The sequence below is a fragment of the Pleurotus ostreatus genome (genome assembly GCF_014466165.1).
Source record: "Pleurotus ostreatus strain PC9 chromosome Unknown scaffold_7, whole genome shotgun sequence".
Taxonomy (NCBI): domain Eukaryota; kingdom Fungi; phylum Basidiomycota; class Agaricomycetes; order Agaricales; family Pleurotaceae; genus Pleurotus; species Pleurotus ostreatus.
In genome coordinates, this window is record NW_023503162.1 from 14342 (window position 1) to 41342 (window position 27001).

The 27001-nt window shown below is 51.0% G+C and overlaps 9 protein-coding genes across 9 annotated transcripts; 1 reads left to right on the top strand and 8 right to left on the bottom strand.

The window, feature by feature from the left end:
• Nucleotides 1-863: 863 nt before the first annotated feature.
• On the top strand, nucleotides 864-2050 carry PC9H_009211 (uncharacterized protein; the record flags this gene model as incomplete). Its single annotated transcript, XM_036778718.1, has 7 exons — nucleotides 864-1005; nucleotides 1064-1178; nucleotides 1263-1450; nucleotides 1503-1524; nucleotides 1575-1612; nucleotides 1669-1808; nucleotides 1874-2050. 7 exons carry the CDS (start codon nucleotides 864-866, stop codon nucleotides 2048-2050), a joined length of 822 nt encoding a protein of 273 aa, XP_036628107.1.
• A 274-nt stretch (nucleotides 2051-2324) lies between these two features.
• On the bottom strand, nucleotides 2325-3178 carry PC9H_009212 (uncharacterized protein; the record flags this gene model as incomplete). The annotated part of the gene is made up of 6 exons (XM_036778719.1): nucleotides 2325-2518; nucleotides 2574-2645; nucleotides 2694-2780; nucleotides 2834-2901; nucleotides 2951-3092; nucleotides 3142-3178. The coding sequence occupies 6 exons, from the start codon at nucleotides 3176-3178 to the stop codon at nucleotides 2325-2327; spliced, it is 600 nt and encodes a 199-aa protein (XP_036628108.1).
• A 1009-nt stretch (nucleotides 3179-4187) lies between these two features.
• PC9H_009213 (uncharacterized protein) lies at nucleotides 4188-5130 on the bottom strand (the record flags this gene model as incomplete). The annotated part of the gene is made up of 6 exons (XM_036778720.1): nucleotides 4188-4363; nucleotides 4511-4579; nucleotides 4635-4736; nucleotides 4785-4843; nucleotides 4902-5043; nucleotides 5094-5130. 6 exons carry the CDS (start codon nucleotides 5128-5130, stop codon nucleotides 4188-4190), a joined length of 585 nt encoding a protein of 194 aa, XP_036628109.1.
• Nucleotides 5131-7155: 2025 nt separating this feature from the next.
• Nucleotides 7156-7847, bottom strand: PC9H_009214 (uncharacterized protein; the record flags this gene model as incomplete). The annotated part of the gene is made up of 5 exons (XM_036778721.1): nucleotides 7156-7289; nucleotides 7337-7438; nucleotides 7491-7549; nucleotides 7611-7752; nucleotides 7811-7847. 5 exons carry the CDS (start codon nucleotides 7845-7847, stop codon nucleotides 7156-7158), a joined length of 474 nt encoding a protein of 157 aa, XP_036628110.1.
• A 1179-nt stretch (nucleotides 7848-9026) lies between these two features.
• PC9H_009215 (uncharacterized protein) lies at nucleotides 9027-9553 on the bottom strand (the record flags this gene model as incomplete). Its single annotated transcript, XM_036778722.1, has 4 exons — nucleotides 9027-9136; nucleotides 9203-9261; nucleotides 9316-9454; nucleotides 9508-9553. The coding sequence occupies 4 exons, from the start codon at nucleotides 9551-9553 to the stop codon at nucleotides 9027-9029; spliced, it is 354 nt and encodes a 117-aa protein (XP_036628111.1).
• Nucleotides 9554-10128: 575 nt separating this feature from the next.
• PC9H_009216 (uncharacterized protein) lies at nucleotides 10129-10866 on the bottom strand (the record flags this gene model as incomplete). The annotated part of the gene is made up of 2 exons (XM_036778723.1): nucleotides 10129-10650; nucleotides 10708-10866. 2 exons carry the CDS (start codon nucleotides 10864-10866, stop codon nucleotides 10129-10131), a joined length of 681 nt encoding a protein of 226 aa, XP_036628112.1.
• A 1404-nt stretch (nucleotides 10867-12270) lies between these two features.
• On the bottom strand, nucleotides 12271-13010 carry PC9H_009217 (uncharacterized protein; the record flags this gene model as incomplete). The annotated part of the gene is made up of 2 exons (XM_036778724.1): nucleotides 12271-12789; nucleotides 12846-13010. The coding sequence occupies 2 exons, from the start codon at nucleotides 13008-13010 to the stop codon at nucleotides 12271-12273; spliced, it is 684 nt and encodes a 227-aa protein (XP_036628113.1).
• Nucleotides 13011-14557: 1547 nt separating this feature from the next.
• Nucleotides 14558-15496, bottom strand: PC9H_009218 (uncharacterized protein; the record flags this gene model as incomplete). Its single annotated transcript, XM_036778725.1, has 6 exons — nucleotides 14558-14745; nucleotides 14807-14875; nucleotides 14934-15035; nucleotides 15107-15165; nucleotides 15237-15378; nucleotides 15439-15496. The coding sequence occupies 6 exons, from the start codon at nucleotides 15494-15496 to the stop codon at nucleotides 14558-14560; spliced, it is 618 nt and encodes a 205-aa protein (XP_036628114.1).
• Nucleotides 15497-24203: 8707 nt separating this feature from the next.
• PC9H_009219 (uncharacterized protein) lies at nucleotides 24204-25136 on the bottom strand (the record flags this gene model as incomplete). Its single annotated transcript, XM_036778726.1, has 3 exons — nucleotides 24204-24399; nucleotides 24448-24916; nucleotides 25109-25136. The coding sequence occupies 3 exons, from the start codon at nucleotides 25134-25136 to the stop codon at nucleotides 24204-24206; spliced, it is 693 nt and encodes a 230-aa protein (XP_036628115.1).
• Nucleotides 25137-27001: the final 1865 nt, after the last annotated feature.

Below are 27001 nucleotides of genomic sequence, written 5' to 3' on the forward strand. Positions count from 1 at the left end.
ATATTGGAAAATACAGTACGTTGATCCAGCGTGTACTACCGACTGCTTACAGACCCCTGCACTAACAACAGCTTTACGAGGTACTTGCGCTGCGCATTTTGGCGGAGCGTGCACATCATGACCACGTTGTGTCTACGGCTCATGTGGAATGATTCCGTAAGTCTCATCCCTTGTACGATTTAGAGGACGCTGAGTTCTCCAATTGGAATTCTATAGCTGGCTGCAGTGCCTAGTGTTGATCTGAACTACGAAGAGGTCGTTACATATGAATCGACGCAATATGGCTTTTTTTTGCTTATTGTTCGCAACAAAGAGCTACCTGGACAACGGATGAAGGCCGTTCAATTCGAATGCCACGAAGAATATCCCATACTTATAAATGTACTTCTTCCGATACGACACCCATATCCCTCGTTGGGAGGAAAGTTACTAAACATTACAACATCTCCATTGTTAAGCCATGCATCATTCATGCCGACTTGGTACTGAGGAGAGGCAGGGGCATTAGGAGTCATGCGCGTGACTTCGGACTTCAAGCGTTCACAGCTTCATCGCTTCACACTGCAACAAGCTGGTCGTCTAATGGCCCCGCCTGTCTTTGAAACGTTCGTTTCGACGGTTCATTTACTAGTATGTGCCCTTTGCGATCACAACGCTTTTGCCGCGAGGCTGAATTACACGTTACAGGGCCAACCCTGTTACTCATCAAGCCGGCTGGTGCTACACAGCGCACTGCAGGTCGCGCCATGCCCGACAACATGAGGCCCGCTATATATCTTCATAGCGCTGGACAAATGTCTCTTCTCACCAATATTCCACTCTCGCGATCATCACTACTACGACCGTGATCCATCATCATCCCCATGTTCGATGAACTCTTCGACGAAGTTGACGAATTCTTCAATGCATTCGACGAACTCAAAGCGAACCGCGCTTTCATGGGTTCGTCGAACAAACGAACTCGCTTGGTTGCCATGAAGGAGGGGGATCATACATACGCCCATTGTAAGTTGTATACATTTGTACCGTATATGAGATTCTCATTGCCACCGAATCTCTGTAGTGGAGCGGTATTTCCATACGGGCTGGAAACATCCCAATAAGCCAAAGCCGGAGGTCCACCGCATATTCAAAGTCGTCTTCCCAGAGCAATCTCTCCAGCCCTTCCGGGAATACCGGTGAGCACCTTCTCGTCGTCTCTTCTTCCTCCAAGCAATCCCGCGTGTAATTACCTCGCTGACGGACGGATAATATCACTGCAGTACACTTATCGATTCGCAGCTGACAAGTACTACCCTCAAGCCTCTACCAGGGAATGAGAGTCTTATGTTCCACGGAACGAATAGACGGTGTCAGATCGGGGATGAGAAGGGGAATATCATGTTATGCTCGTTGCCGGAATGCTTTCTTTGTTCCGTCCTGAGAGGATCTTACGACATCGCGAAGTGTGGTATGTCGGCATCTCTTCTGCGCTCGTACTTACCACTAACTCGCGTTGCCAGGCTCGAAGAACAGGTTCAAGAGGTATATACGTCGACCTTCCCTCCGTGACTCCCTTCTCATAGGTCGTCTAGATTCGGTACTGGGATCTACACGTCCTCGTGTTCATCTAGTACGTACAACTCCTCGTTCCCTGTGCTTAGCGGACGTCTTTGACACATCCCTCAGAAGCGGATGACTACGTCTCTAACATCGCGAGCAACTCGCACTACCGCGTCATGCTGGTCAACCGTGTCATCCTTGGGAACCCATGTATACGCAAAACGAACGCAATACATCTCACCGAACCTCCCCCTGGTTACCATTCCGTGAGTACTCTATCTCCTCCCTATTCATCGGTACTACGTTCTTACTGACCGATGGGATGGCCCAGGTGGTTGGACTCCCAGGGGCAGATCTGAATTACGAAGAGACAGTCGTTTATGACAATGATGCCATTCGACCTGCGTTCCTCATTGTGTATAGCCACGAGCCTGAAGTGAAGCCAGAGATTCATTCGAAGGCGATGGCATTTTGGACTACGCTCTTCAGTACGCCGCTAGCTACTTAGTGATTGGTCTCAGTCGATATTTTTCTTTTAACTTGCGCTAGCCACATATCCTTTGACTGTCCTTTCAAAGCTTTTGTGCTATTAATATCTGGCTCACTGGCCGATGTTATGTTGGTCGTCGAATTATATTATAAAAATGTATATGATAGAACATGAACGACATAGAGGCAAGGCGTGAAATGCTGAAAATAAATGTGGTACATTCAGAGGCATCATGAAGTAAAAAATTGGCGTGTTTGAGTGTGCTGCATCGTTATGTGACGTCTACAGGCATTTAAACGACTGGCTGGGTTTGGGTCATTGGAGGAGCACCAGTGGTGGGTGCCGTCGTGGCGACGTTGCCGCGTTGACGACCATCGAACTCGGAAGTGTATGGAAGACCACGCGAGGCGGATTGCCAAACACCGCGATGTCCGCGAGAGTGCGAGGTAATGGCGGAGACGAAGACGGCGAAGGTATAAAGCATGACTGGAGAGAAATGATTAGATGAATTTGTCACTTGTGTGACGGAAGGAAGACTCACGCAAAATCCAACTGGCGTACGAAAGGCCTTCGATGGCTCGCAACTCTCTGCAGATCGTCGAGCCAGAGAAAGCTGGGGGAACATGAGTCGCTGGAGATCATATCAATATACAAAACTTACCGAGGAAGCGGCAACTTCCTGAGAAGCGGTCAAGACGGTTGTGGGTGGCAAGGGCGGCGGATGACAACCACAGAGCCCATAGGACAACTACGGGCGGAATGAGGCCGTGTGATACAGGGCGAGATATGGTGAAAGCTTACACAACCACAAGAGGTCCCAATTGACTCGAGAAAAGAAGGCCCGTCGTGCAATCAAGTCAGAAAGGAGCCTGGGGTGCGTGAGTTTGGAAACGTTGGCGCATGAGGAGCACAACTTACATGATGGGCAGCGTCAAAACCGTAAGCGCGGCGGTAGCGAGTGCTAATCCCTCAAGAGGAATGTACCCGCCGCTTCGATGGAAAAGATGGGTGAAGTGCCCAGCCACTCCGAGCGTCGAGATGGCCAACATGAGGACGAGGGCTGTGGCATAATAAGTATCGCATGCATGAGCGCGAAATGAAACACATACTGAGGATAAACCATCTGAAAACGCCAAAGAATGCCATTGCGATTGGATGAAGTATGTGAAGTGGAGGATTTCTGGATGAAGGAGGTCAGTTGACTGTACACCTTATATAGGATTCGACCTACGGATATCCGATGGGAGGCTGGCAGAGCTGGGGATGCTGACGCTATCCGAAGGTTGGGAGCCTCCTTAAATATGGTCAGGGGCCTACAGGCAGAGCCAGCCGAAGCGGAATCACGTCACGCGAGAATCGCGGAACTCTTCTCGATCCTTCTCTTCATCGCTCCGTAATCCAGGATGCAACCAAGGGTAACCACGGTCTTGATAGGACATTAGGCGGCTGCAGGAATTCATAAGTTGGCCTCGATGCAGTCTGGGGGGCTGGAGCACCTACACGACGGGATATCATCAAGACTCCAAGCGAACGAACCTACAATGAATCATTCATGTCCCATAGTAGCACTTATTCTTGGCTGAACCTTGAGCTAAACCGCCCCGCGTGCCAGTACCCGCGTCAACATGACGCGGAACGCTGTAAACTTGTTCCAGAAAGTGCCGCATGATGATGATGACCAGTGTTTGCGGAGGAAGACGCGCAATGTGTACAGGGAATAGGGGACTTCGGAATCGCGGAGTGGGTCATACTATATTTATGTTCCGAGTGTGTACACGCTAGTGGTGCGGCTGAACCTACTTGCTGACTACCCATCACAACTTGGGCAACACTATCGCCGATGAAATTAGCGTGCTGGGTCCGGAACCGGCATCGAGTTCTGTCTGTGGTCGTCCTAGTCATGTCTAAAAACAATAGAAGCCTTCTAATTGAATAGACCCGGCAAGAACGTGTTCTCCATTCATTCTAGAACCCACATGATTAAGAGCAGATAAGTATAGCACAATAGAGTATTTCCTAGCCGTGGGGGGTCGGGACGGGAACGAGGAGGAGATAGAGATACTCGGTGACCTCCTTCACCTGCGCCGCAGGAATCGGTCCGCGGGTTCACATTCCCCACCGACCCTTGGAACTCGCCCCAGGCTGTTTGCGTGCATTAAACGCTGGCGCTTGATGGAAGTTCGTGCTTGTAAGCCGTGCTACCGGAAGTCGAGTCGGCATTTGAGCGCGTCGAATATGGGAATTCGCTGGCTGAGGCCGACCATACGTTGGGATGACCACCGTTGCGTGCCATGAACAAAAATACGCAGAGGGCGACGGTGTAGAACATGACTAAGGGATGCCATTAGATAGGATCATAACGGAATGAGGCGGATATGTCATCGAACTCTGGGTTCGGGCGCGTGACCGCTTCTCTGCAAGAAGGCGGTAGTGGAAGGTGGGATGTGGGAGGATTTGAGGTGAAGGGAATATACGCACGCAAGAGCCAGTTTACATAGGAGATGCCTTCGATTGCTGGGAGTTCCATACATACAGCCAAGCCATCATCTGGAAGGAAAAGGCGTGTTGGATGCAGATATCAGTAGTTGGGAGGTCTACATACCACGGAGTTGACTACACCCCTTCGGACCGAGCTCCTTCATGACCGTGATCCGCAGGTTGGATGCGAGCGCGGCGGTGGTGAGCCAAAAGACCCAGAGGATAACTTATGAAAAGCGATGAGAGAAGGATATTGGGGGTTGCATAGACATACAGAGCCATATACTCTCGAACAAAACTGTCGTTGGGAAAGATCCTTTCGGAGAGAATACGCTAACAGTTTATTAGATAGAGATAGAGAAAATAAAGTTAATAAGATAGGAAGGCGCACATAGCTGGGAGGGACAAGATGGTGAACAGGGCAGTGGCCAGGCCCATGCCCTCAATGGGGATCGTGGTCCCGGATTTTGCGAAGATGCTGGTGACATGCGCGTCTACACCGAGCACGGCAAACGCAAATATGGTGACCAGACCTGATTGACCGTCAGTTACCTTGGGCGTGAAATTGAAGTTATGAACGAACCGAAGATAACAAGCCGTGGAATCGCGAAACCGGCCATAGTAGTGCAAGATGAGTGGGGTTGAGCGGAAAAATGTGGCAATGGATGAATGCGAAATAAACGTGTCGTTGCTCGCAACGACGGAAGAAGTGAGACACTAGGCCTGCCAAAAAAAATGGATGGATGAAATGAAGGATGGGACGCGCTGCTTGCTCAAGTGGGTCGCGATTTCGTTCTGTAGTAGATGCTTTATATCATGTCAGAAAAAATCTATGATATGTCAATATCGCTAGAGCATCGCCTGGTTTGATGCGCCCGAGTTCTCAACTACGACGCGGTCATCACTAAGAAGCAACCTGACAGTGCCTCGAGTTTGGTGAACGAACGAATAGAGAACGGGTGCATGTCTGATAGGCGCTCAAGAATTTGAATCAGGTTGAGACGGTTCAAGGCGGAAAACAATTCCCACAATGTCAAGGGTTGCGACTTGCGCACAGGTATAGATGGTACTTGTCGCAATCAATTGCGACAAAGGGGCGCGTAATTTGTACCCATGGTTTCTCCCCGGTGGTCATAGTCCCGTACTTCTTGATTGGATTTGACCAACTAAAAATTGGACGAACGCCTTGCAAAAGTCACTTACATTCAGCGGAAAGAACCTAATGTCAGAGCATCAGGGGTGATTAGGGTGTGAGCCATGTTGGCAACGATTTCGAGAATTAATCCCATTTCTCCTCAACCGCTAGGTTCCAAACAAGTGGTAAGCAATTTATAGGGTGTTGCTGAGCGTTTCGAGCTGGGAGTCTGATTTGAAGACTACGGGAAGACGACGAAGAAGATATCAAAAGAAGATATTACAGATGGATGAAATGATCAAAGGACAATGAACCGCCGGGAGATACACACACACGGCCATGGCATCACCTGATGGGTTGTATTGAGGATTTATATCATTGTTCAACGCCAAAGTCAAGGACATCGGCATATGACGAATTTCGGTGCACTTCCTGCAGCCAATAGAGGTCCCGACTCCCGATTAGAGCCTGTATACTCGACGAGAGTGCTGCGGTGAAAAGCTAAAGTATACAGAGAACAGTTAGCGAAGAGCAGTGAGAGGAAACCGGGAGGATATCGTCGACAGCGCGGGTAGAGGCAGATAATTGCAAACAGACCAGTCCGCACATGACGACGACGGACAAGGGCAAGGCAGTAAGTCGGTCAGAGGAAAGACTAGTTATTTTTGGATTTCCCGTAACCTAGATCAATAGGCCGTCACCGCGCCGAGCACGATTTGGAGATCCATGAATCATATACACTTCTTAAGCTTTGATACGCATAGGACGACAGCCCGGCGGCAACGGCGTCGCGTACAGTGCCAGAGTTGGCCACAACATCGAGGGCACGGACTCCCGACGCGATGACGATCTGCATAGTCCCAAAGAGAGCGAGTACATGAACGAAAGAACAATTGCATATTCGTCAGTTATCCCCGCACCAAAGAAAATGTGCCATACAGATTCCATCTACAACGATTATATTGTTCGCGATTGGGGGAGGAGCCGGTTTCGAATAGTCATCAACGCCCAAGACGTACGGATGGATAGCCTTCTGGGGGTTATATTTTGAAGGCAGTGGCGTTGGCAAAAGAATGAGGTATCAGATGAATTAAGTATGCAAGAATACAAAGGGAATAAGTCGTGAACGAACACCTCATATGGTGCCGGAACACAATACGCAACGGAGTAGCCTCATCTGCTGCAGCAATGCGTTCGAAGATACTAAGAACGTTAATCACGCACGGTCTGAACTCACTGAGCCGTGTCTCAGAATATTAAAAACTATGGGAGCTTGTTGCTGTACATTGGACCGTCGGAAGTCAGATCGATGTTATAGCGCCTGGTATAGGGGAATTGGCTAGCTGAAGCTGACCAAATGCTGGGGTGTCCTCCGCTGATTGCCTTGTACGAGAACGTGTACAGTGCTACGCTGTATGCCATCACTAATGGATGCAATCAGAAAAGATCACAACGGAAACAAAACAACCGAGGAAGGTGTGAATATATCGAACGCCGTGATTGGGTGGGATCATGGCACGGGAGTTGTAGAAAAGTGGGGAATGGGAAGAATTGAGGCCGAAAGAACATACGCACTCAAGACCCAGACTGCATAGGCGAGGCCCTCTATGGCTGGAAGTTCCACACATAAAGTGAACAGTTCCCCTGGAGGAATTTATCGCGACTGGATATTGGGACTGAGAATGGCATACCGTTGAGTTGGGAACATCCCCTCGAGCCAAGCGGCTCCATGAATGATGCTCGGGTACTAGATGCGATCGCTGCCGTAAGGAGCCAAAACACCCACAGGTTAGCTAACGAAGACCATCAATAAGAACTCGCAAGATATTGCTGTATGATACGTACAGAGCCAGACAGTCTCAAACAAAACCGACGCCGGGAAGGATCCCGCTGGCGAGAATATGCTGAAAGACCACAACTTAGCGCGATCGAGTCGACATCATGGTTGCTGAGTGGACAACGCACATAATGGGCATAGAGACAATGGTGAGAAAGGCGCCAGCGAGGCCTAATCCCTCAATAAAGGTCATACCCTGTACTTTGATCAGGACATGAGTGTAATGCGCATCAACGCTTAGCATGGCGAGCGCGAGTACGGTGATTAGAACTGAATCAGCTGAATATAAGCCAATGTGTAGGATACGATTTCAATATAGATAGCGTACCGAAGACGATCAATCGCGGGGCGGCAAAACGGGCCATTTTGAGGGGGAGTTATGAGTGCAAAATCAACAAATCGATGGGCGTGAATATCCACGCGTCGTCGCTTGCAATGACAACAAAAATGGTATTGTCAGGCCTGCTGAAAGAACTTTGAACGAAAGGAGGAGGGGAAACAGCTGCTTGCTGCAGTGTCCGTCCCTCGCCTACTAAAGAGCTATATATTCCTTCAAGGAATACGCGATACGCCGATATTGCTGCAATATGCCTTGATGCGCCCAACTCTTCAACATCGACACGTTCATCTCTAGGAAGGAACGTTACAATCCCTTGAGTTTCTTGAGTCAATTACCTAGCTAAAAAAAGGTTCGTCGATGATAAGCACCCCACGACGTAGATTTCAATCAACTCCCACGACGATAAAGTGGCGATTACAGCACGGGAAAGTATGGCTGTGAATGGGTGGTGGTTCCATACCTATGGTATTTCGCCCGGTGGTATCAGTCCCGGGCTCTGAGTTCAATCCATTCGCGTAGACGTCGGTACGGAATCCTACAAAGTTGCCGAAGTTTCACTGAAACATTGCAACTGGAGTTGAGAATGATAGTGGTGTTAGAGTTTTGATTGGACGTGTATATGGGCGCGTGCCCATTCGTGCTACAGTTGTGGGATTGGATTGGACGACGGACCGTGGAATGATGGGATACAGGATCATTAGGACGCGAAACAAGGTGGCTTAACCGTCGCCAGGACCAGTTCGCTATCCCCCGAACGGACCGGAACCTAGAGTAGGCCATCAGCGCGCAACATGTCATTTGAGCTACTACATGTATCACAGCGTCTTGGATGATTGGACCCCAAAGGGAAAAAATCTTGGTCGAGGTGCCGGTAAACGTCCATGTCTTCAACTTTGGAGCGAGGAACATCCCTAAAGTCGTCTAAGCACGCGCCCCGCTGTCCTTTTTCAATGGCCTTCGACGCGAATGTGGAGAGAATTACGATATAAAGCATGACTAAGGAAAGATATTAGGTTCGATCATAACGGAAACAGAGAGGACAGGTTGAAATTGCCCGTCGTCATGAAGGTATATGTGATGGGATACATACGAAGGAGGGCGGTGATATAAGCGAGCGCCTTAATGGCCAGCAAGTCCAAGCACACGCTCTGGAAATCGCCTGCAAAGATAACTTGGGAGCTGATACTACGACAAAAAAGAGAGGCTACGAACCGTTGAGTGCGTAACATCCGTCTGCGCCCAGTGTTTGCTGAAGTAGTAGCAATCGGTTGGACGTAAGTGCCGCGGCGGCAAGCCAGAGCATCGAAAGGATAGCTAGATGAAGAACGAAAGATACTATTAGCTTTGCGATGAACGTGCTGATATGTTTATGGAACGAACCAAGCCAGATAATCTCGAAAAGTATAGAGTTCAGGAAAGAACCCGTCGATGAAAATGCCCTGTCGAGATGGTGTCAACGAAGCACGCAAGCTTGAAGGAGTCTTTTTACATACATAGCTGAGATGGACACAACAGTTAACTGTGACGTGGCGAGGCCGATCCGCGATATCACTGCTCCTTCGGTGTTGGCTAAAACGTTGGCAGCGTATCCTTCCGCTTCAATAAGGACGAGAGTAATCCCGATGACTCCGCCTAAGCAAGTAGAGTGAAAATCCATATTCAACTCGAGCCGATAATGTACACACCGAAAACAAAACATCGTGCTAGCAGAAGCGTAACGGAATTGTGCATCGTGATACGATTTGGGTTCAATATTAAAGTTTTCAAGGATGGTTTTACGAAGCAGCTAGACAGCGAGATAATCGACCTGCGAAAAGAAAAGGGAGAGGTGAAGAAGAAACCGCACCAGAGGAAGCTTTAAATTCCGTTAGCGCGATATACTTATTGGCATTAGGACTTGGCAATTTGAAGTTCATTTGATGCGCGCGACGTCTCAGAATGGCTATCCTAGTGATCTCCAGCAGATACATTATTTCCTGGCTGTTCGTTGACAAGTAGATATCGTCGAAAGCCGGCTCTGCCTTAATTGATACCCTCGTAGCCAAATTGTGCCGGCGCGTGAAGGACCGGTAATCGTTGGCGTGGTTGTAGCAAAGAGACCCTTCCTTCCTTTTCTTATGGTTGGTGTATAGCAATTGAAAGTCGTACTCATCTAGAGGAAACCGTAGACACTGGAAGAGGACAGAGAGACGAGGGAAATAAACGCTCGGCGCTAGATTACACAGGGGCACCAAGTGCCCCCGCACTGGCCAGAGCTTTGGTTAACAATCGATGTGAAACCAGTCATACTACAGGGATTCGGCAATCTAGTATATACCTGGGATCAAGCGGAAAGGAACCCTTTGCGCAAATTCGTCCCATTCCTTCCCGAATCTGCGCCGGAGACCTTCGTCCTCCGCTCCCATGCGTGTTCCCAGGCCATAAAAACATATCGCGAAGTTCAAACCCCACAGGACGCTCACCGCCATCCCTACGGTGCTGGACGACCCGCATGCTCTGAGCCAATGTCCTGGCGAGTACATATAGATCGTGGCGCCGATGAACGACGCGAAGATTCCCGTATAGCTAGGGTGGCGCACGAATGAGTACGGGCCGCTGGTGACGAGCTGGTGGTCGGGCTTGATGTTGAATTGGAAGTCGAAGAGGCGTCCGAGCTCGGAGAAGCACCACCATCGGAGCAGCCCCGCGAGGACGGTGACGGAGGCGCCAAGGACGGCCATGGTAGGCGGTGTGGTGGGCAGCACGATGGTTGCAGCGCAGGAACCGTGGTCTCCAAATAGACGGAACGAGGTCGCGATGACCATCAGGGACATGGTGCATACTATGCCCTGTACGGTCTGTTAGCACGGATTCGCAGCGGCGAGATGATGATGATGCAGCCTTACCTTGGATATGATTGTGCGAATCTGTATCGTCCTCTCGAACCAGTTGCTGTCTATCCATTCCTTACGTGGGAGGGGGGTATTGGGCTGCGTCAGTGATTTGTAGAAGAACGCCGCAGTTGCGATAGCGAGTGCATTGTTCAGATTGAGGACGCGGTCCATGGCTTGGACGTCGTGTCGTGGATAGGAACCGAAATCCTGATGCGAAGCTTTAAAGCGATTCATGAACCTCGCACAAGGCCGACATTACGGCCGATTCATGGTCTGTCTTCTGCGCAGGCTTGGTAGGCAGAACATCGGAGAGAAACATACGGCGTAAATTGCACCTGTCATCGGTGGGATAAAATCGAGTTGAACGCATGCTGGACTCATTTTGCGAAGGCTTCTTTGCTCTCTATGTGCAATCTTTCTCATCGAAAGATGTAGCATTGGAAGGAAGAGATGCATTCGCCTGTCATTGGGAGCACTGTCGGTTGTAAAGCGGGAGCTCAAGATCAGAAGCTGCTGTAGGTATACCACGGACGTGGGATCGTCGACGAATTTGGTCTGGAGTCGCTGTACCGAGTACCAAGGACAATGGGGATCGCATCTAGGCCAGTGATGAGAGGGAGGTTGTAGTGTTTTCCATATCGGTGTTGATTGCCTTCGCATTAGAGTCGCGTTCGCCGCAGAATTGTCGCGAGCAGTGGCGTCGCCCACCTTCTTCTAGCTAGTTACCGGCTATCTACGAGGTATTCTTGTCGCTGTGAGAGAACGACAGAGTTCCATCAGTACGACTACAAGATTGCAATGATAATCCATATCAGTGTTCGAAGATGTTTATAGCCCACAGACAAGCTTCTAGCTGACCATGGCGGGCATTGACATGCAGTAGGCGAACATGTATTCTCCAACGTTCGCAGGGCAGTGATATGGGGGATTGTACTAGATAGGAGTCGTGGTGGGTAGGGGTCCCAAACAAGCCCCAAGAGACACATCTCGAAGGGCGCAGAACCGCACGCAACCTGATCGCAGAAGTTACAGTGCGCCTTATATATATCAAGGCGAGTTCTAGAAGGAATGTATCACACCGTGTTATGCTACCGCGCTTCATAGAGTTCGTTTGGTCGTTGAACTGCCATCGAGATTTCCTGCCGTCGGGTGCCAGCCACACATTGGATGTCCTGCATGGAGAGCTTTGACCGAGGGTACGGAAAAGGTGACGACGTAGAGTATGACTGAGAGAAAACGAGAGGACGGCGTAGATGCTCTAATAATGTACCTTGTACGTAGCGATTTGAGGTTCCATTGCCATTTGATGGGCCTGACTTCTTGAATCCGCAAGGTTACGTGGCAGGCGCGAGATGCGAGATTCTAGCGCGATCGTAATGGATGGGAATTCTTTGAGTATTTCATGACGCCTGTGCGGAGCACCTGGAAGGCCGGTTTAGTTGGTAAAGCCGCGAGTTCTGCGAGTGCTGAAACGAGACCAAGGAGAGAGGGTGAAAAGTACATTTCCGATGCATTGGCGCTGCATTACATGTGAGGGAAACTCGTTTCAGGCGCTCGAGAGCCCAGTGCCAGGTATCAGTATATACCTGGGATCAAGCGGCGAGGAACTCTCTGCGCAAACTCGTCCCACTCCTTCCCGAACCGGCGCCTGAGTCCCTCATCCTCCGCCCCCATGCGTCTTCCCAGCCCGTAAAAGCAAACCACAAGGTTCCAAAACCACACACAGCTCACTGCCAACCCTACGACACTCCCTGACCCGCATTCCGACAGCCACTGCCCCGGGGCGTACATGAAGATCGTGGCGCCGATGTACGCTGCGAAGCATCCCGTGTAGCTCGGGTGGCGAACGTACGCGTACGGACCGGTAGTCACTAGGCGGTGATCAGCCTTGATGTTGAAGGCGAAGTCGAAGAGGGTTCCGAGCTCGGCGAAGCACCAGACACGGAGGAGCCCGGCGACTATAGTCGTCGCAGCGCCGATGATGGCAACGACTGGTGTGGTGGAGAAACCGAGAGATGCGGTGCAGGAATCGGGGTCCCTGGAGAGGCGGAGGGCACTTGCGACGTCCAGGAAGGACATGGCGCATACAACGCCCTAAACGTTGAGTTAGTAGGTATTCGTAGAAGAACAAGGATATAGTGCGGACGTACCTTAGAGGAGGTCGTGCGGAACCATATCGACCGCTCGAACCAACTCTTGTTCATGAGTTGCACATTCGGGATGGGTGCATTTGGCAGAGTGAGGGATTTGTAGTAGAACACCGCGGTCAGAATGGCGAGTGCGTTGGTCTGGGTAAAATTTTCGAGAGGGTACATTGTATGATGGATGGAGAGCGTGGATGCCATCCTACGAGCCAAGGCGGCTATGATTCATATAAGCTACTGCTGTCCACGGCCGAGTGTGGCACCGCGGCGAAGCCATTGTCTTCCGGGTGAGCATGAGCAAGTATGTGGCAAGTTATCGATGAGCGAAGCATATAGGCATATTGGAAACTGATACTGACATGTATAGCGATACGATATCGTCGCGTTGAACACATTCTGGAATCGCTTCGATTATTCTTCGAAATTGCAAAGAAGAGCTGCACCTGTCTGTAAATTCGAGCAAGCGTAAGTGAGAAGGTGGAAGCAATAAATCGCCGCGGACGTGTGAGAGGGTCGCAACATCTCTTTCAGCCGCAAAAAAGTGCGCGCAGCCGCGATGTGTTTGCTCTGAGGGAATGATACAGACTTCCATCTGTACAATCGGCATGGTGGGAACAATGATTACGCACCAGGATTCGGCCTTTGATAGGCGTTGTGGTAGCGGGACGTAAGAACCCTGTCACAGAAAGCGCCACGCTCCCCGCAGATGCCGCTGCGTCCATCAGGCAGTCAGGCAGGGAAAATGACAAACAACGCGAGGATAGCGAGCGCAAACCTGCCGCGGAGAGCCTTTACGATTAACAGCAAGATCGTGGTGAGACGAAGAAAGTCGTCGTGATAATGAAGATCCAAGAAAACGAGCAGGAAATGGTCTGAGAAGTCGACGCTTGGGTGATTGCTTAATGTAGCGGCCGTGGTACCTTGGCGCGCAATTGCTAGAACAGAATCGCTCTCAACGGAGTGAGACGAGGGGGAGGTAGGAGGCATCAAATGCACCTTCATCGCCGAAAATCAATGGATATGCTTGTTCTACGACGGAATCACGCACAGACCAGCTTTTCAAGGCCTCGCAGCGCAGCTAGTAGCAAGCACAGATGTGGGTAGAACCCCACGAGGCCATATCGCGTCTTATGACCTGAAGGTTAACTGTGCCGTTGTTGCATTGCTAGCCTATGGTGGTGACGATGGTCATCGGTGCTAAAGCAGGCAGATTCTTCGTTGCGCAGGGAAGGAATGTACATCGCTCATCACGCGATGCCAGGCCAGGCCTTCCCAGCGTCCTATCCCAAACTTGCGGAAAATCGAGATCAGAGTAAGTCAGGAAGAGAGAGGATGGGATGGAGACTCAGACATTGACTTAACGCCGTTTGTTTGGTAAAGAGCTCTTGAGCTAGTGGCCAAACATTGTCGAACCATTCATTGTAAATCACGAATCACCACCAACCACGTCCTCGTCTAGCGCTCCGTCAGGCGATGTGGTACTTCAAAGCTTCTCTAGTAGCTGGGGTTGTCAACTCAGGACGACCCCGACAAATCGCAATGGCCTCGTAAGCGAACATACACAGGGGGATTCTAATCTGGTAATCAGACAACGAGGGTATACGCGGCTATGATTAGATTCATGAGGTCTACTAACGCTGATAAAGCGACCGCATGCACGCACGATGGGGTAGGGACGGACGACATCGATCGATGCTGCGATTTACATTGCGCTAGAGTCACAGGCGGGAGGCGGTATCGGGGCTGTTGGCGCAGTATGCACACCATGGGGGCCATTGAGATTTGAGTTGTCTGCATGGACAATCGGGGTGGGGAAGCTCCCACGTCGATGCCATCCACACGTTGGGGTGTCGCGCGTCGAGGGTCTTCACCGTGAGCATGGATAGAGGAATAATATAAACCACAACTGAAGAAAAGCGAGATCGGATCGATCGTATGTTGGGGGCGCAGGCGGAAGCAACACGTACGGAAAATGGAGTTCAGGTAGGCGACCAGCTGGAGAAATCCGATGCGGTCGCACGCGTTGTGCAGATGGACTACACCCGTGGAATATGAGTACAAGGCGAGTACTCGCTTCGAACCCGTAGTACGTACCGGTGAATCCGTCAGGCAAGGTATCGCATCCGCCCGGGGCCAGGGTCGTCCACAGGCTGTGTTGCGACGCGGCGGTAATGAGCCAGAGCACCAATAGAATATCTGGGGGTAGAGTAAGGGAGAGAAAGGGAGAGATCAGAGGAGGTCTACGGATGATAGGACAGGGAGCATACACGACCAGATGGTCTGGAACACCACCGTCTTCATGAACGAATCCGGGAGCGAGGACTGCCTACGACACAATGAGGGTATAAACAAAAAGCGAATGGTTGATTGAATAGGAGGCGCGATGGGCGCACTTACATAGGTTGAACAGAGACGACGGTGAAGAGGGCGGTGAGGAGGCCCATGCTGGGGATTGCCGCGTCAGCTCCGACGTACACGAAGACGGCGGTGGTATACAGCTCTATGAGGAAGAACACGCACGACGATCCGACGAGCGAACCTACATACGCAGCTTTGTGGTGAGATCCTCGTACTCCACCAAAGCCGATTGTATACGCACCGAAAACGGAAGATTGCAGATGCATAAATCGGTGATTGTAGAATTTTAAGTATCGCATCGTGTTGGGTTATGTGTTTGAAAGGGGATGGGAGTGAATGAGTGGATGTGGCGCTGCCTGCAACGGCGAAGAAAACTGAGCAGAGGGTTGACAAACGAGAGCAAAATGGAGACGAGGGGGGAGACGGGTTTACTCTTCATTTTAGATAACCGTCAGATGTCTTTATAATCTGTGGACGAACGCACAATGTCATGCAGTTGTCCTTGGTCGGCGTTTATCAATTATGACCTAGCGTTTCGTTTGAGGGACCTTATCGGACAAAAAGCAATGCATAAGCGCTCTGAACCCTGAATCACCCGAGTTCACGAAGGATTCTGAACTATCCTCAGGTATCATTGCTTTTCACGCAATGGGTATGATTTTCTTTACAGATATACATATGTACCGGCATTGTGCACAATGAATCACTGTTTATCATGATGAATCACTACGGTCAAATCATATGCAGCAGTAAATACCACTTTGCCTAAACATGCAAATTCACAACAAATCCTCATGGATCACGGAATGGTGAGTAGTTAGGCATATGCATAAGCTGTACCACTGGTGACGGCCTAAGCCTATGTTATGCAGAGCAGGATTCCATAAACATAAGCCTTTCTAGGAAAACTGTGATTCACTGTCTGTCAACGTTCGGCTTGAAGTCATTGCTCAAAGTTCAGTCAAAGTCGTCTTACCATGACCACCCCTGTTGACCAATTTCGTGCTAGTTATGCCGTCCTTGAACAACGTGTCACCACTGCACTTCGCACACAGGTAGGGGCAGTCCAACAGCTGTCTGAGGTGCGAGACCAAGTTCTCAGTCTCTCCTCAGCTGCAGAGCAGGTACGTCATGTGTCATATACCAAAGCTGTTCTCAATGCCTCTGTCCAGCACCTGCAATCATTTTCTGCCGCTGAATATGCAACACTGCAAGCCAATTGCACGGTGATGGCTAACGACCTTGATGCTGCCTGCCATCGCTCTTTGGATCCGCCCCATGGACCGACATTGGTCGTTGCTCAGCGTGTTCATACCGGAGGAAGAGGACGTCCACGAGTACACATTGACCCAACATTCTTGGAGTCTGCTCTAGAGCTTCGTGGCACTACCCATCTTGCTGAGGTCTTCAATTGTTCTGCAAGATCTGTTCGTCGACGCGCTCTGGAGCTCGGCATTGCCCTACCTGCTGCGCCCGTTCGCAACATCGTTGAGGTCGACGGTGAGCAAGTCGCCCAGTACACATCTACGTCGGCTCCTGTCTCCACTCTGAATGACGAAGAGCTTGACCAACATATCCGCTCCATTTTGGAAAGCTTTCCAAATGCTGGACGCCGTATGATTGATGGACATCTCCGTGCCTCTGGCCATCGTCTCCCACGTGAACGTGTCACCATGTCCTACCTCCGTGTTCACGGCACACCTGCAATCTTTGGAAACCGACATATTGCTCGCCGCCGCTATTCTGTTCCCGGCCCAAACTCTTTGTGGCATCATGATGGACAGCATGGTCGGCTCTGTTTCATTCTCCTTCTCAACAAATCTTCTGAACACTCTCAGGTCTTATATGTTACAAGATTGTCATCCATTGCTTCATTGATGGATTCTCCCGCTTCATCACCGGTTTGCGAGCCCATAACAACAACCGTGCATTGACTGTGCTGGAACTCTTCCATGATGCTCGTGAGATGCATGGTGACCCAAGCCGTGTTCGAGGGGACCATGGTGTGGAGAACCTAGCTGTGGCAGCTTGGATGGAGGAGTATTTTGGAATAGAACGGGGATCATACATCTGGGGACGGTTTGTTGTTAACTTTTCTCCTTTGCCTCAAGCTCATGATGATTCTCAGAAGTGTTCACAACACCCGAATTGAACGGCTATGGTACGACCTAACTCATGGGTTTGGCCTCAAGTGGAAGGACTTCTTCCATGATCTTGAGTGCAACCATGGCCTCGACCCTCAGCGCCCTGGCCACATTTGGCTTCTCCATTACCTGTTCCTTGAGGCCATTAACGAGGATGCCCAGGAGTGGGTCGAGGCTTGGAATTCCCACAAGATCAGCATCCGTGGTGAGCGTGCCCGCAGTCCCCGTGACATGTATATCTTTGGAATGCTTCAGGAAGGCGCACGAGGAATTGAGCGGTTTCTGGAACCTGTTGCAGAAGATCTGGCAGCGGAGGACATCATTGGATATGGTGTTGACTGGGAGGTCCTTGATGACACACAGCTCATGACCCACCTTCTTGAAAACAATCCAGAGGACTGGGACAACGACAATCCCTTTGCTCCAGCAACCACACCATCAAATCTGAATAAGGTAGACTGCGAGCCGCCGGTGATGCCGCTCTCACAGTTTCGAGCACTCACCCAGGAGCTTCATTCCCGGCATGATGTTATGTCACGTAATATGAACACTCGCAGACTTCTTTGGGTAGATGCTTTGGCCACTTGTTATAGAATGTATGATGGCTTTTAATTTAACACTCTCTTGTTTACATAATAGTACTATTACAACTGCTAGTTCCAGTATCTCTGAACTGCTGGGAGTTGTCTGCGAACTCTTTGATAGTGTGAAGCCCGGGCCACATCTATGCTTCGCACTGAGTTATGGTACCCAGTTGAGGCTTCACCTGGACCAACCACAACCCACATCAGACCACCTGGATAGGCAAGAGGTGGCGCGTTAGCATGATTCCCCAAGTGGACTTGGTCTCCTGCTGCTCCACCAGCAACAACATTATGTCCACCAGTACTACCTCCACTCCTTTGGCCTTGAGCCTCTGCCATGGTTGATTTGCTAGGCATGGTGCTGCCATGCATGTCATTTCCATTGAAAAGCCTGAAGAGAATCAGCTTCTACAAATACAAATTTTAAATCAACTCACCACAATGTGTTGGGCCCATTGTCAAGGTAAACCCCCCATCTGAGAAACACAATGTTCCACTCCCCTTCCTTGCACCGCTTTCCAAGCTGCATGCACGTTGACATTGTCTTATCACGGTCCAAATGCATGGGGCTGCAGTAGTTATGACAGATGAACAGGTTGCCACCTGCACTGCCAAGGGGGTCCACACCATGAGCAACAAAGTGCTTTCCAAGAGCCTTGGTGACTGGGGAGTAAACAGACTGCCCTGTTGTCACCAAGGTGTCAGCAACCTATCATGATTCATCAACACAAATTCATCTAGATTTAAAGGACTGTTACCTTTGCGTGGCCAAACAAGGCATGGATCTCCTCTACCTCCTTGGCCATCATGTCCTTGTAGGGGCCATATCCACTGGCGGGATTGCCTCCCTGGGGCAGGCGTGATCCGAGGGCCTTCATGCTCCCCCATGCAAAAGCTCGAAAACCCGCACCTCGTTTGACACTGCTGAGCTTATCAGTCATCTTCTTATGCTGTGACATTTCATCAAGTGTTTCTTGAGTAAATGCCTGGTATTGCACCGCACCAACCTACAGCAATGTCAGAGTATGGCCTTCATAATATAATGACACTTACCAGAAGGCCATCATTAACCAGAAGGGTGACATCTTTGGTACATCGCTTGTACACCTCTGAGCGAGCCTTGATTTGGCGGAGTTTGAGGTCATCAGGGTGGTAGTAATGGGGCTCTTCACTCTTCTTGCTCCCCTTGACCAGCTGATCATCTTTATGTTATTTGGCATATCAATGACACATGTAGGGGACTCACCATAGGGGGCAAACGATCCTCTGGAGGAGCAGTGGTGATGACACATCCCTCATACTGCTCATACCCCTCCAACTCATCCACCGCAAACCTACGAATGCACCACTCATCCTCTGTCAGAGTATTGCAATTCACACAACTGTTGGTGAATTCATCAGGCATCCTGAACTCCTCAGAATCGAACAACGGAGCATTGGGCAGGTCGACCAGTGGCTGAGTAGGAATATTGGAAGAGTTGACAATACGATGGGGCTGAAGGTTGGGTGCTGATACACTAGGATCCACTGGGCTTTCTGGATGTGGGGTAGGAGAAGGGGAAGGGGAAGGGGAAGGGGCAACTGATGAAGCAGGGGAAGGGGCAGCCGATGAAGCAGGGGAAGGGGCAGCCAAGGGTAAAGGAGACAAGGAAGTTGCACCATCTAATTCCAGATGCTTTCGACGTCTCTTTGGTGTCTTCTTCTTTGGCCGTGGCACTGCCTTCTCTTCCAAGTTTCGTTTCTTCAATCGGAAGTTACTGTACTCGGTGTCCTTGTTCTTGGAAACAAGAGCTTGAGTTTCCTCGAGAATCACCCTCAACACCTCTGGTATCTCATGGGTCCTTTCAAAAGCTTTAAGATTCATCCCCCTCAGATGGCGGTGCAACATTGAGAGGTTGACATTCCTGGTCTAGCAGTGAATCACCAGTCAAACAACAATATCTGAGAGTTATTTCCTAGACATACCTGAATACCACGGTGCTTGAGAGCACCCTCCAGCCAGACTTCCCATGCATGGATAAAGTTCTCCTGGCTAACCAGAAAGAACACCGAGCAAGGATGAGATACCCGTGGAATGGTCTCCACATGCTCACACATCACCTTGAGCACATTTTCAGCAGTGCAAGGTAAGTTGTTAGGGGATTCATCAGCCTGGGTCTAGTCACGTTAGTCCCCCCCTCTCATAATTCTGCCACTGTACTTACCTTCTCTGTGGCATCCTCTTCAGCATCAATAGCCCCTGGTGGCATCCAGCGAAGCAGGATTTCACCCAAGGTTTCACGCCAAACATTGTAGCGGTAGGTCTCAAGAACATGTGGGGACTCAACACTGAATAAGTATCCACTATCACAGATGGTGGTCATAGCCTTGGCCAATCCTGACTCCTGTGCTATTTTAGAGAACACTCCCATCAAAATACACCAATAACATACCTTAACTGCAGTCCGCCAGGTCTCCTGTCTCCATGTAGTGACAGTAATCTTCCGCATCTGTTGAAGAGCCTGAATGGCTCCCCGACGGATGCTGGTAGTTAGTTTCTGTCCATTGTGTGAGTATATTAAATATCTCGCAGAGAGTGGTAACTCACATCAGGTGTATCAAAGAAGTGCTGCAAAGCTTCAGCCCAAAGCTGGCAGACCTGGAGCTGTAGACTAGGGTCTGTACATATCATGGCCTTCCACTCGACTGGAAGCTTGGCCTCCCAAAATGTCTCCAAAACCCTCATCCCATCCACTTCTTCATCACTGTCTCCCTCTTCGTCATCTTCATCATCACTAGCACCTCCCACCAGCATGTTGGACTTTGACAGCTGATAGAGAACATCAACAAGCAGAACTAGAAAATGGCAGATGGACACTCACAGGGAAGGACATGCACTCCCTCAGTGCTTCATTGAGCCTACCTCGGGCCTCAGTATCTTTCTCCAGGGCCAGAAGGACAAAAATGTCAATGAAAGCATTCACTGAATGCTCAGTCGGCATAGAGCTGCCATTCAGGCAGAAGGAGAGCCAGTCTGTGATACGCTCAGCCTGGATGAATTATTTGAGCTTCAAAATACACGGTCTGAAGATTGCTCACTCACCAACTGCTGATGTTTGCTCAAAATCTTGGCAGCTACGGAGATCTTCCAGTCAGCATAACCTTGAGCCCGCTCTTCCTCATCCACTTCATGGATCCATCGGAATAAGCTTAACAGCGGTTCTTGTCTAATCCATGAGCGATCTGCGAGATCTAGCTCAGGATCCTCATTTGTGACAACAAAAAGAGGTTCAGAGGGCATTGGTCTACTATATTGAATGAGTTCTTTGCAACAGATGGAGTAGATCTCTCTTACAGGTGTTCAATGCCTTGAAAGTGGCGGTAGAAGTGAGAGTTCAACCAACTGCCAGTTTAGGTACGTGCTACTTCCTGGTTCTCACAGCACTGCCACCCTTCCTAGACGACGGTGAGTGGGACAGGCCTCTGAATTACCAAATTGCCAACTACTGTAATACCCCTTTGAGTGACACAGAATCCTCCTCAGATGATAACCGGCAGAATGAATCACATTATTATTCTCACTTTTCTAGCGCTGTTCACAAGCCACCTACCATCGAACACAGGTGCTCCAATGTGTGTGCGGCTGGGTGAGTGTCGCAGAACTCAACAGCTATGTGGGAAAGGGTAGGCTGACGATGGGTCTTGCACCCTGCCCCCATCCTCCCACTTTCATCATCACCTTACTTTTCCAACACTGAGCAAGAACTAGAGAAGCAACATTCAGCACGACCCACACGGAGGAGATAGCGTCCCCCAAGCACCTAGTTATGCGAGATACATTTCATCGGGAACACGTCTCGGACCTGTACATCACTTTATCAACCCGCGATGGTACAAGGCGTCAGTGGACCGAGCCTAAAGACAGTGCACCACTAGGTTACGAGCACCACCTCGCTTTCTTCTACCCCCGCAATGCCGAGGCTAATCTGCACAAAGACGGAACCGACGCAGAATTCTGCCCACCCGAGCTGTTCACGCGGAGGATGTGGGCTGGAGGGAAGATCACTTGGAACACGGAGAAGCCATTGCTCATTGGTCGGGCAGCCACGGCAACGTCCACAATAGGCTCCATCGAAAAGAAGGGATTTGAGAAGTATCGAGGCCGCGAGAGGAGCTGAGCGACGTCCTGCGTTGGGGAGGTAAGCGTGTCTTTGTGTGTACGTGTGGAGGGACTTACCTGCATTGCTCGTCGTTCCAGATAACCGTCGTTAGCAGCAACGGCGTTGATCGTGACAAGGGTGGAGCTAGAGGGAGAACGAGTTAGAGCGAACGATGAAGAGAGACGAAGTGGGGATTCAAAGAAGAAACCAGCGCTCGACACGGAGCGCGGCACAAAAGAATGCAGGGATGGGAAAACAAGGACGATCAATACATGGTACGCACCTTTGGTTGGTTGGTTGGACACGGTAACGACGTCCTCGTAGATGCAATCAATGCGTTCGAGTTGGCTCCATCAGGCCTGATAGGCATGCAGTTATTTGCGAGAATGATTATGCCAAGATGAACAATGTTAGTTCACGTTCGTTCGATTGAGGGGGACACCCAGAATGCAGTGATGGCATTCACAAGGAAGACGGGACAGGATGGCACAGCGAGCGAACACTGACGCGCGCACAGACAGCAAGACGGGGATGCCAGACGGCGGGGGGGGTGCGCGCATGCGTTTATCATCGTGAATCCACTGTCGAAGAGGCTGGCGGCGCGGCACAGACAGGCGCTTATTTGATGCTCGCGAGATGACGATGTTCGAGAGGCGTGCTGGTGGTGATATTCAAAGCTCGAGGATCGAAAACGTCGGGCACGGGGGCGTGAGTTTGGGACTGGTTGAGTCGACCTGTAATTCGGAGCAGCTCGTACGATGCTCGACGAAAGGAAAGGAGGCTGGGAGACGTACCACAAGGGGTGATAGCAAGCTGCGGCGCTAGAGTTCGTCCGTTGGCTGCACGCCATCTCATCTCCCGGCGGCGGCCATTCGAGCGTAGGCAGGAGTTGTCTACAGTCTCGCCAGGAAGCAGCGTATAGGCGCGATGGGCTGCACGAGAGCTTTGTCGTGGAGGCGTCGAACATAATCAACGGCGTACGCAACCCTCCGTCCCTCTCTTGCACTCCCCTTCTTGTCATTGAATGCACGAGATGGCACCTAATAGTCGAGCTGAACGTCAAGCTGGACGTGGGGATGCAGACGAAGGTGTGTCTGCGCGTGCGCGTGGTGAATGTGACGGGATATGGATCCACGATGGCACAGCGCGCGAACACTGACGCACACGCAGACAGCAAGACGGGGATGCCAGACGTCGGGGCGCCGTTCGCGCTAACGTTTACCATTGTGAATCAATCCACTGTCGAAGAGGCCGGCGGCACAGCACAGACACATGACAACGGGGCGTGATGGTGCAACTGAGAAATCTTGGTCGTGATGGTCGTGAGCGGCGAGATATGCATCGGCATGCCGCCACCGGGAGGCATACCTACCATCCCCATCCCACCACCCATGCCGCCATGCATACCTGAGTGCTGCTGCATCGGATTCACACCTGGCACTCCAGGATGAACGCCGACCTGGTCCATCCCTACAGCACCCATGCCCCCACCCATGCCCATGCCCATGCCACGCATGGGCGACGGGTTGTAGAACTGGCCCGCCTGAACAGGGTTGAAGGGCCCAACACCGCCGGGAGGCGGGCCAGAAGCGTACTGCTGCTGCTGTGGTTGGCGCCCGCTGGAGACATCCCCACACCGACGCCGTACGGAGGGTACGCCTGTACGCCGGGGTGTCGCTGGTGTCGCTGGTGCTGAGGGGTACCCACGACGCCACCATCATGCGGCATCCCATGAGGATGCTGGGGCGCAAATTCTCGGCCTCCCGGGTCCCCTCGCATGGGTTGAGGCGTTCCGCGTCCGACGGGTTTATGTGATTCGTGGGGTTTGGGAGCCTCGTCTTCGGTGAGTTTCTTGACAGCTTCGAGAATTGGTGTCGGGTCATAGTAAAGGTCTGAGCCGTCGTCTACGAGGAATCTATGAAGAACCCGTTGATTTAAGGATATTCTGCCCAAGGTAAGCTGTATATGAACGAACGTACTGTTGTGTACCGATATCCCACTGAGGCCCTCTTTGCGCTCGAGCTGTTATAAGCATTGAGTTCCATTCCGATGCGCTTTCCTTCGGCCATCTCATTTCAGAATACCACAAACCAGTCCAGAGAGAAGAGACATACGACAGCCTGTGCGAGAGCCACTGAATCATCGCGCGATGAGTTTCGCTACATGATCTCGAACTCCGTGCTCCCAGTCATCCCAGCAGACGGCGAGCAGCGTGCTATGCCGCCCCTTCCCGCCGCCCCTCTCAGCCGGGACGACGATCCCCTGCTTCTCCTCCTGCAGACAAAAACTCCATTGCATCGCCGCCGCCTCGACCTTCATCCCCATTCTCTCCGTTCTCTCCGCACTCCGCACTGATGCTGCGTTGCTCGTATTCGCCGTCTACTGCATGCGCCTCCAGCCCAGCCCGCCTTGCGCAGGCACCTCCAGGATATACCGCATCGCCGCCTCGATAGCGTGCGTCGACACATGCGTGCGCTGGTACTCAGGCAATACGATTACCGGCCCCAGCTCCAAAGATCTCCTCATAGTCGACAACCCAAGGTACCCAATCACGCCGGCGATGCAATCCTTTTCCTCCGCCCCCTGCTCGAGCTTGAGCTTGTCGATGATGGTGAGAAGAGGGTAGTCCGGGCTCGCTTGGAAGGGCCCCACGACATTCACCAGGAAATCATCGAGCTTGGTGAAATGGAAGGGGATGAAGTGCATCGTCTCGGGGGTTTTGGTCGCGGCGGCGTAGAAGGGGACGGCATGGACGGAGGGGATGAAAGGGACGAGCTTGATTTTGGGGGTTTGCAGAATGTCGAGGTTGAGGGGGTATGCAAAGTTGATATCGTACGGTTCGTCTGTGGGTTCTGTGCCCACCGTTGGATGGTATTATCCTTGGGTTCGCGATGGTAGAAGTAGACCTCGCCCAATGTGGTGGAAGCAACGGCGACTGTATGGAAGCCCAGTGCTTGATGGGCGGAGATAGAGTCGCATTTTCATGGACTTGAGTTCTCGGCGAAACGGGAGGTAGGCCATCGATAGACGGCATTTGACTTGACGGGTAAATTTAGGCAGGGAGGCGGACATGGAGCGAGACGACACGTAGACGGATTGAGGAAGGAGGGAAGCAAGGGAGGCGGGCGAGGGAAGCAGAGGGATGAAGGGAGATTGAGGTAGAGAGGGAGGGACGCGGGTTGGCGCAGTATATCCGTTGGGGGAGAATGCATCTCGAGTCTGGAGCAACTAGAGGCGAGTGGACGACTACCTAGCATCTTGTCACCTGTTTGACTAGGCGTCGTGCACGTCGCCTGCGATGGATCCCCTCGATGCTTCCCGTTCGCCTTTTTGTTTCGCCTTGTTTCCCATCTCGTCTTCTCTCGTCTCGAAGCCTGCACGAGATGGCACTTGATAGACGAGCTGAACGTCGAGCTGAATGGGGGATGCAGATTAATCGAGTGGAGATGAACGTGTGTCTGTGCGTGTGCGGCGTGAATGTGATCCAGCGTAGATTGAAGGTAGAACAAGCAAGGAAGCTCGTAAAACTAGAACGATAACAACGGGGACTGCGGCGGGAATGGGAACGGTAAGCGGAAGGCACGAGGGAAGACCGAGTGGTAAGGTGGGAAAAACGCGAAGACAGAGACAGTGGAATGGAATGCGAAGACGATGATGAAGATGGGAGACGGAGATAGGAGATGCAATCCAAGTGCGCAACGCGAAACGAGTAAACGGCGGAACAATGCACGCAAACGAAAATCAAAGCGCTAGAAAGAGAACGGGGCCTGGACAGCGCGTTATGTGTGATCAGGTAATGGAAGGTTCAAGATTGAAGGGAGGAGAAAGGCGTCGTCAACACGAGGGCGGGAGGGGGGACACAATCGTAAGTGAGGACGCAATCGTCAAACAAGGCCATAATGAAAACGGAGAGCGCAAGAGGAGGGGGAGGCAAACGAAAACGAAATAGAAAGCGAACGATGGCGGGGAAATATAGCAAGAATAGGCAGCAGGAAGCGAAAAGAAAGATACAAGCAGGGATGCGTACCAAAGAGCAAGGAGCGCCGCATGTGTCGTCCACGACGTTGACGAAACTAGGAAGGGAAGTAAGCTATCTCTTCGCATTCCATTCAAATAAACAGCCACTTACCAGTTTTCTTGGGCAGTTGATCATTGATTCCAGGCATTGGCTCAAGTCGTAATTCACGTTGATACGCAAACGACGATCTCGGTGATCTAGAACCGATGTGAATATGTTAGTGTTACATTTCTGTGTCCACTGTACAATGAAACAACATGAGGGAAACTTGTACCATGGGGGAGATAGCAGCCAGCGTCAAAGGTGAAGGTCATTGACAATGAGGGAGAGAAGAGCGCTACTCGGCATCAGAACTCGAAGACCCTGCCGGAATCAGAAGCGGAATCAAAATTCCTTTCAGTAAGGACTTAGGCTTGGGGTGTCCCTGGTTTGCCAGCTCATCGCTGGGCTCATTCTTCACTACGCGACGCGTCTTTGCTTTCAACAAAATCAGGTGATCGTTTGCTATATAACTAAAGCCCCAAAACTGATGACACCACTCACTCCGTGGTGAGTACCCCGGTCGCTCGGCCTCTACAGTCTGAGCTCCCGTCGTAACTGGGGGAAAACTTGGATAAATTATTCTTTCCCTTTCGTACCTTCACACCTCCACTCTCCCCATTGCCAAAGTCCCTCGCTCCCCTTGTTTCTCCCTTTGAATCCTCATACTCTCGCAACACGTTCGACAAATCTGAGATCTTACATGGACTTGAAGTCATGACCCAGCATACTTCACTCACACAATCCAAGGAACTTGAATCTAGGTTCCACCAAACTCAAGCCGGCCAACTCAAGTCTACGGTACTCTGGATGACTGTAACGAAAGCCTTGATCTTCTCATCTGCATGTTGCGTAAGTGATTGGCCCACCTATAGTGTCA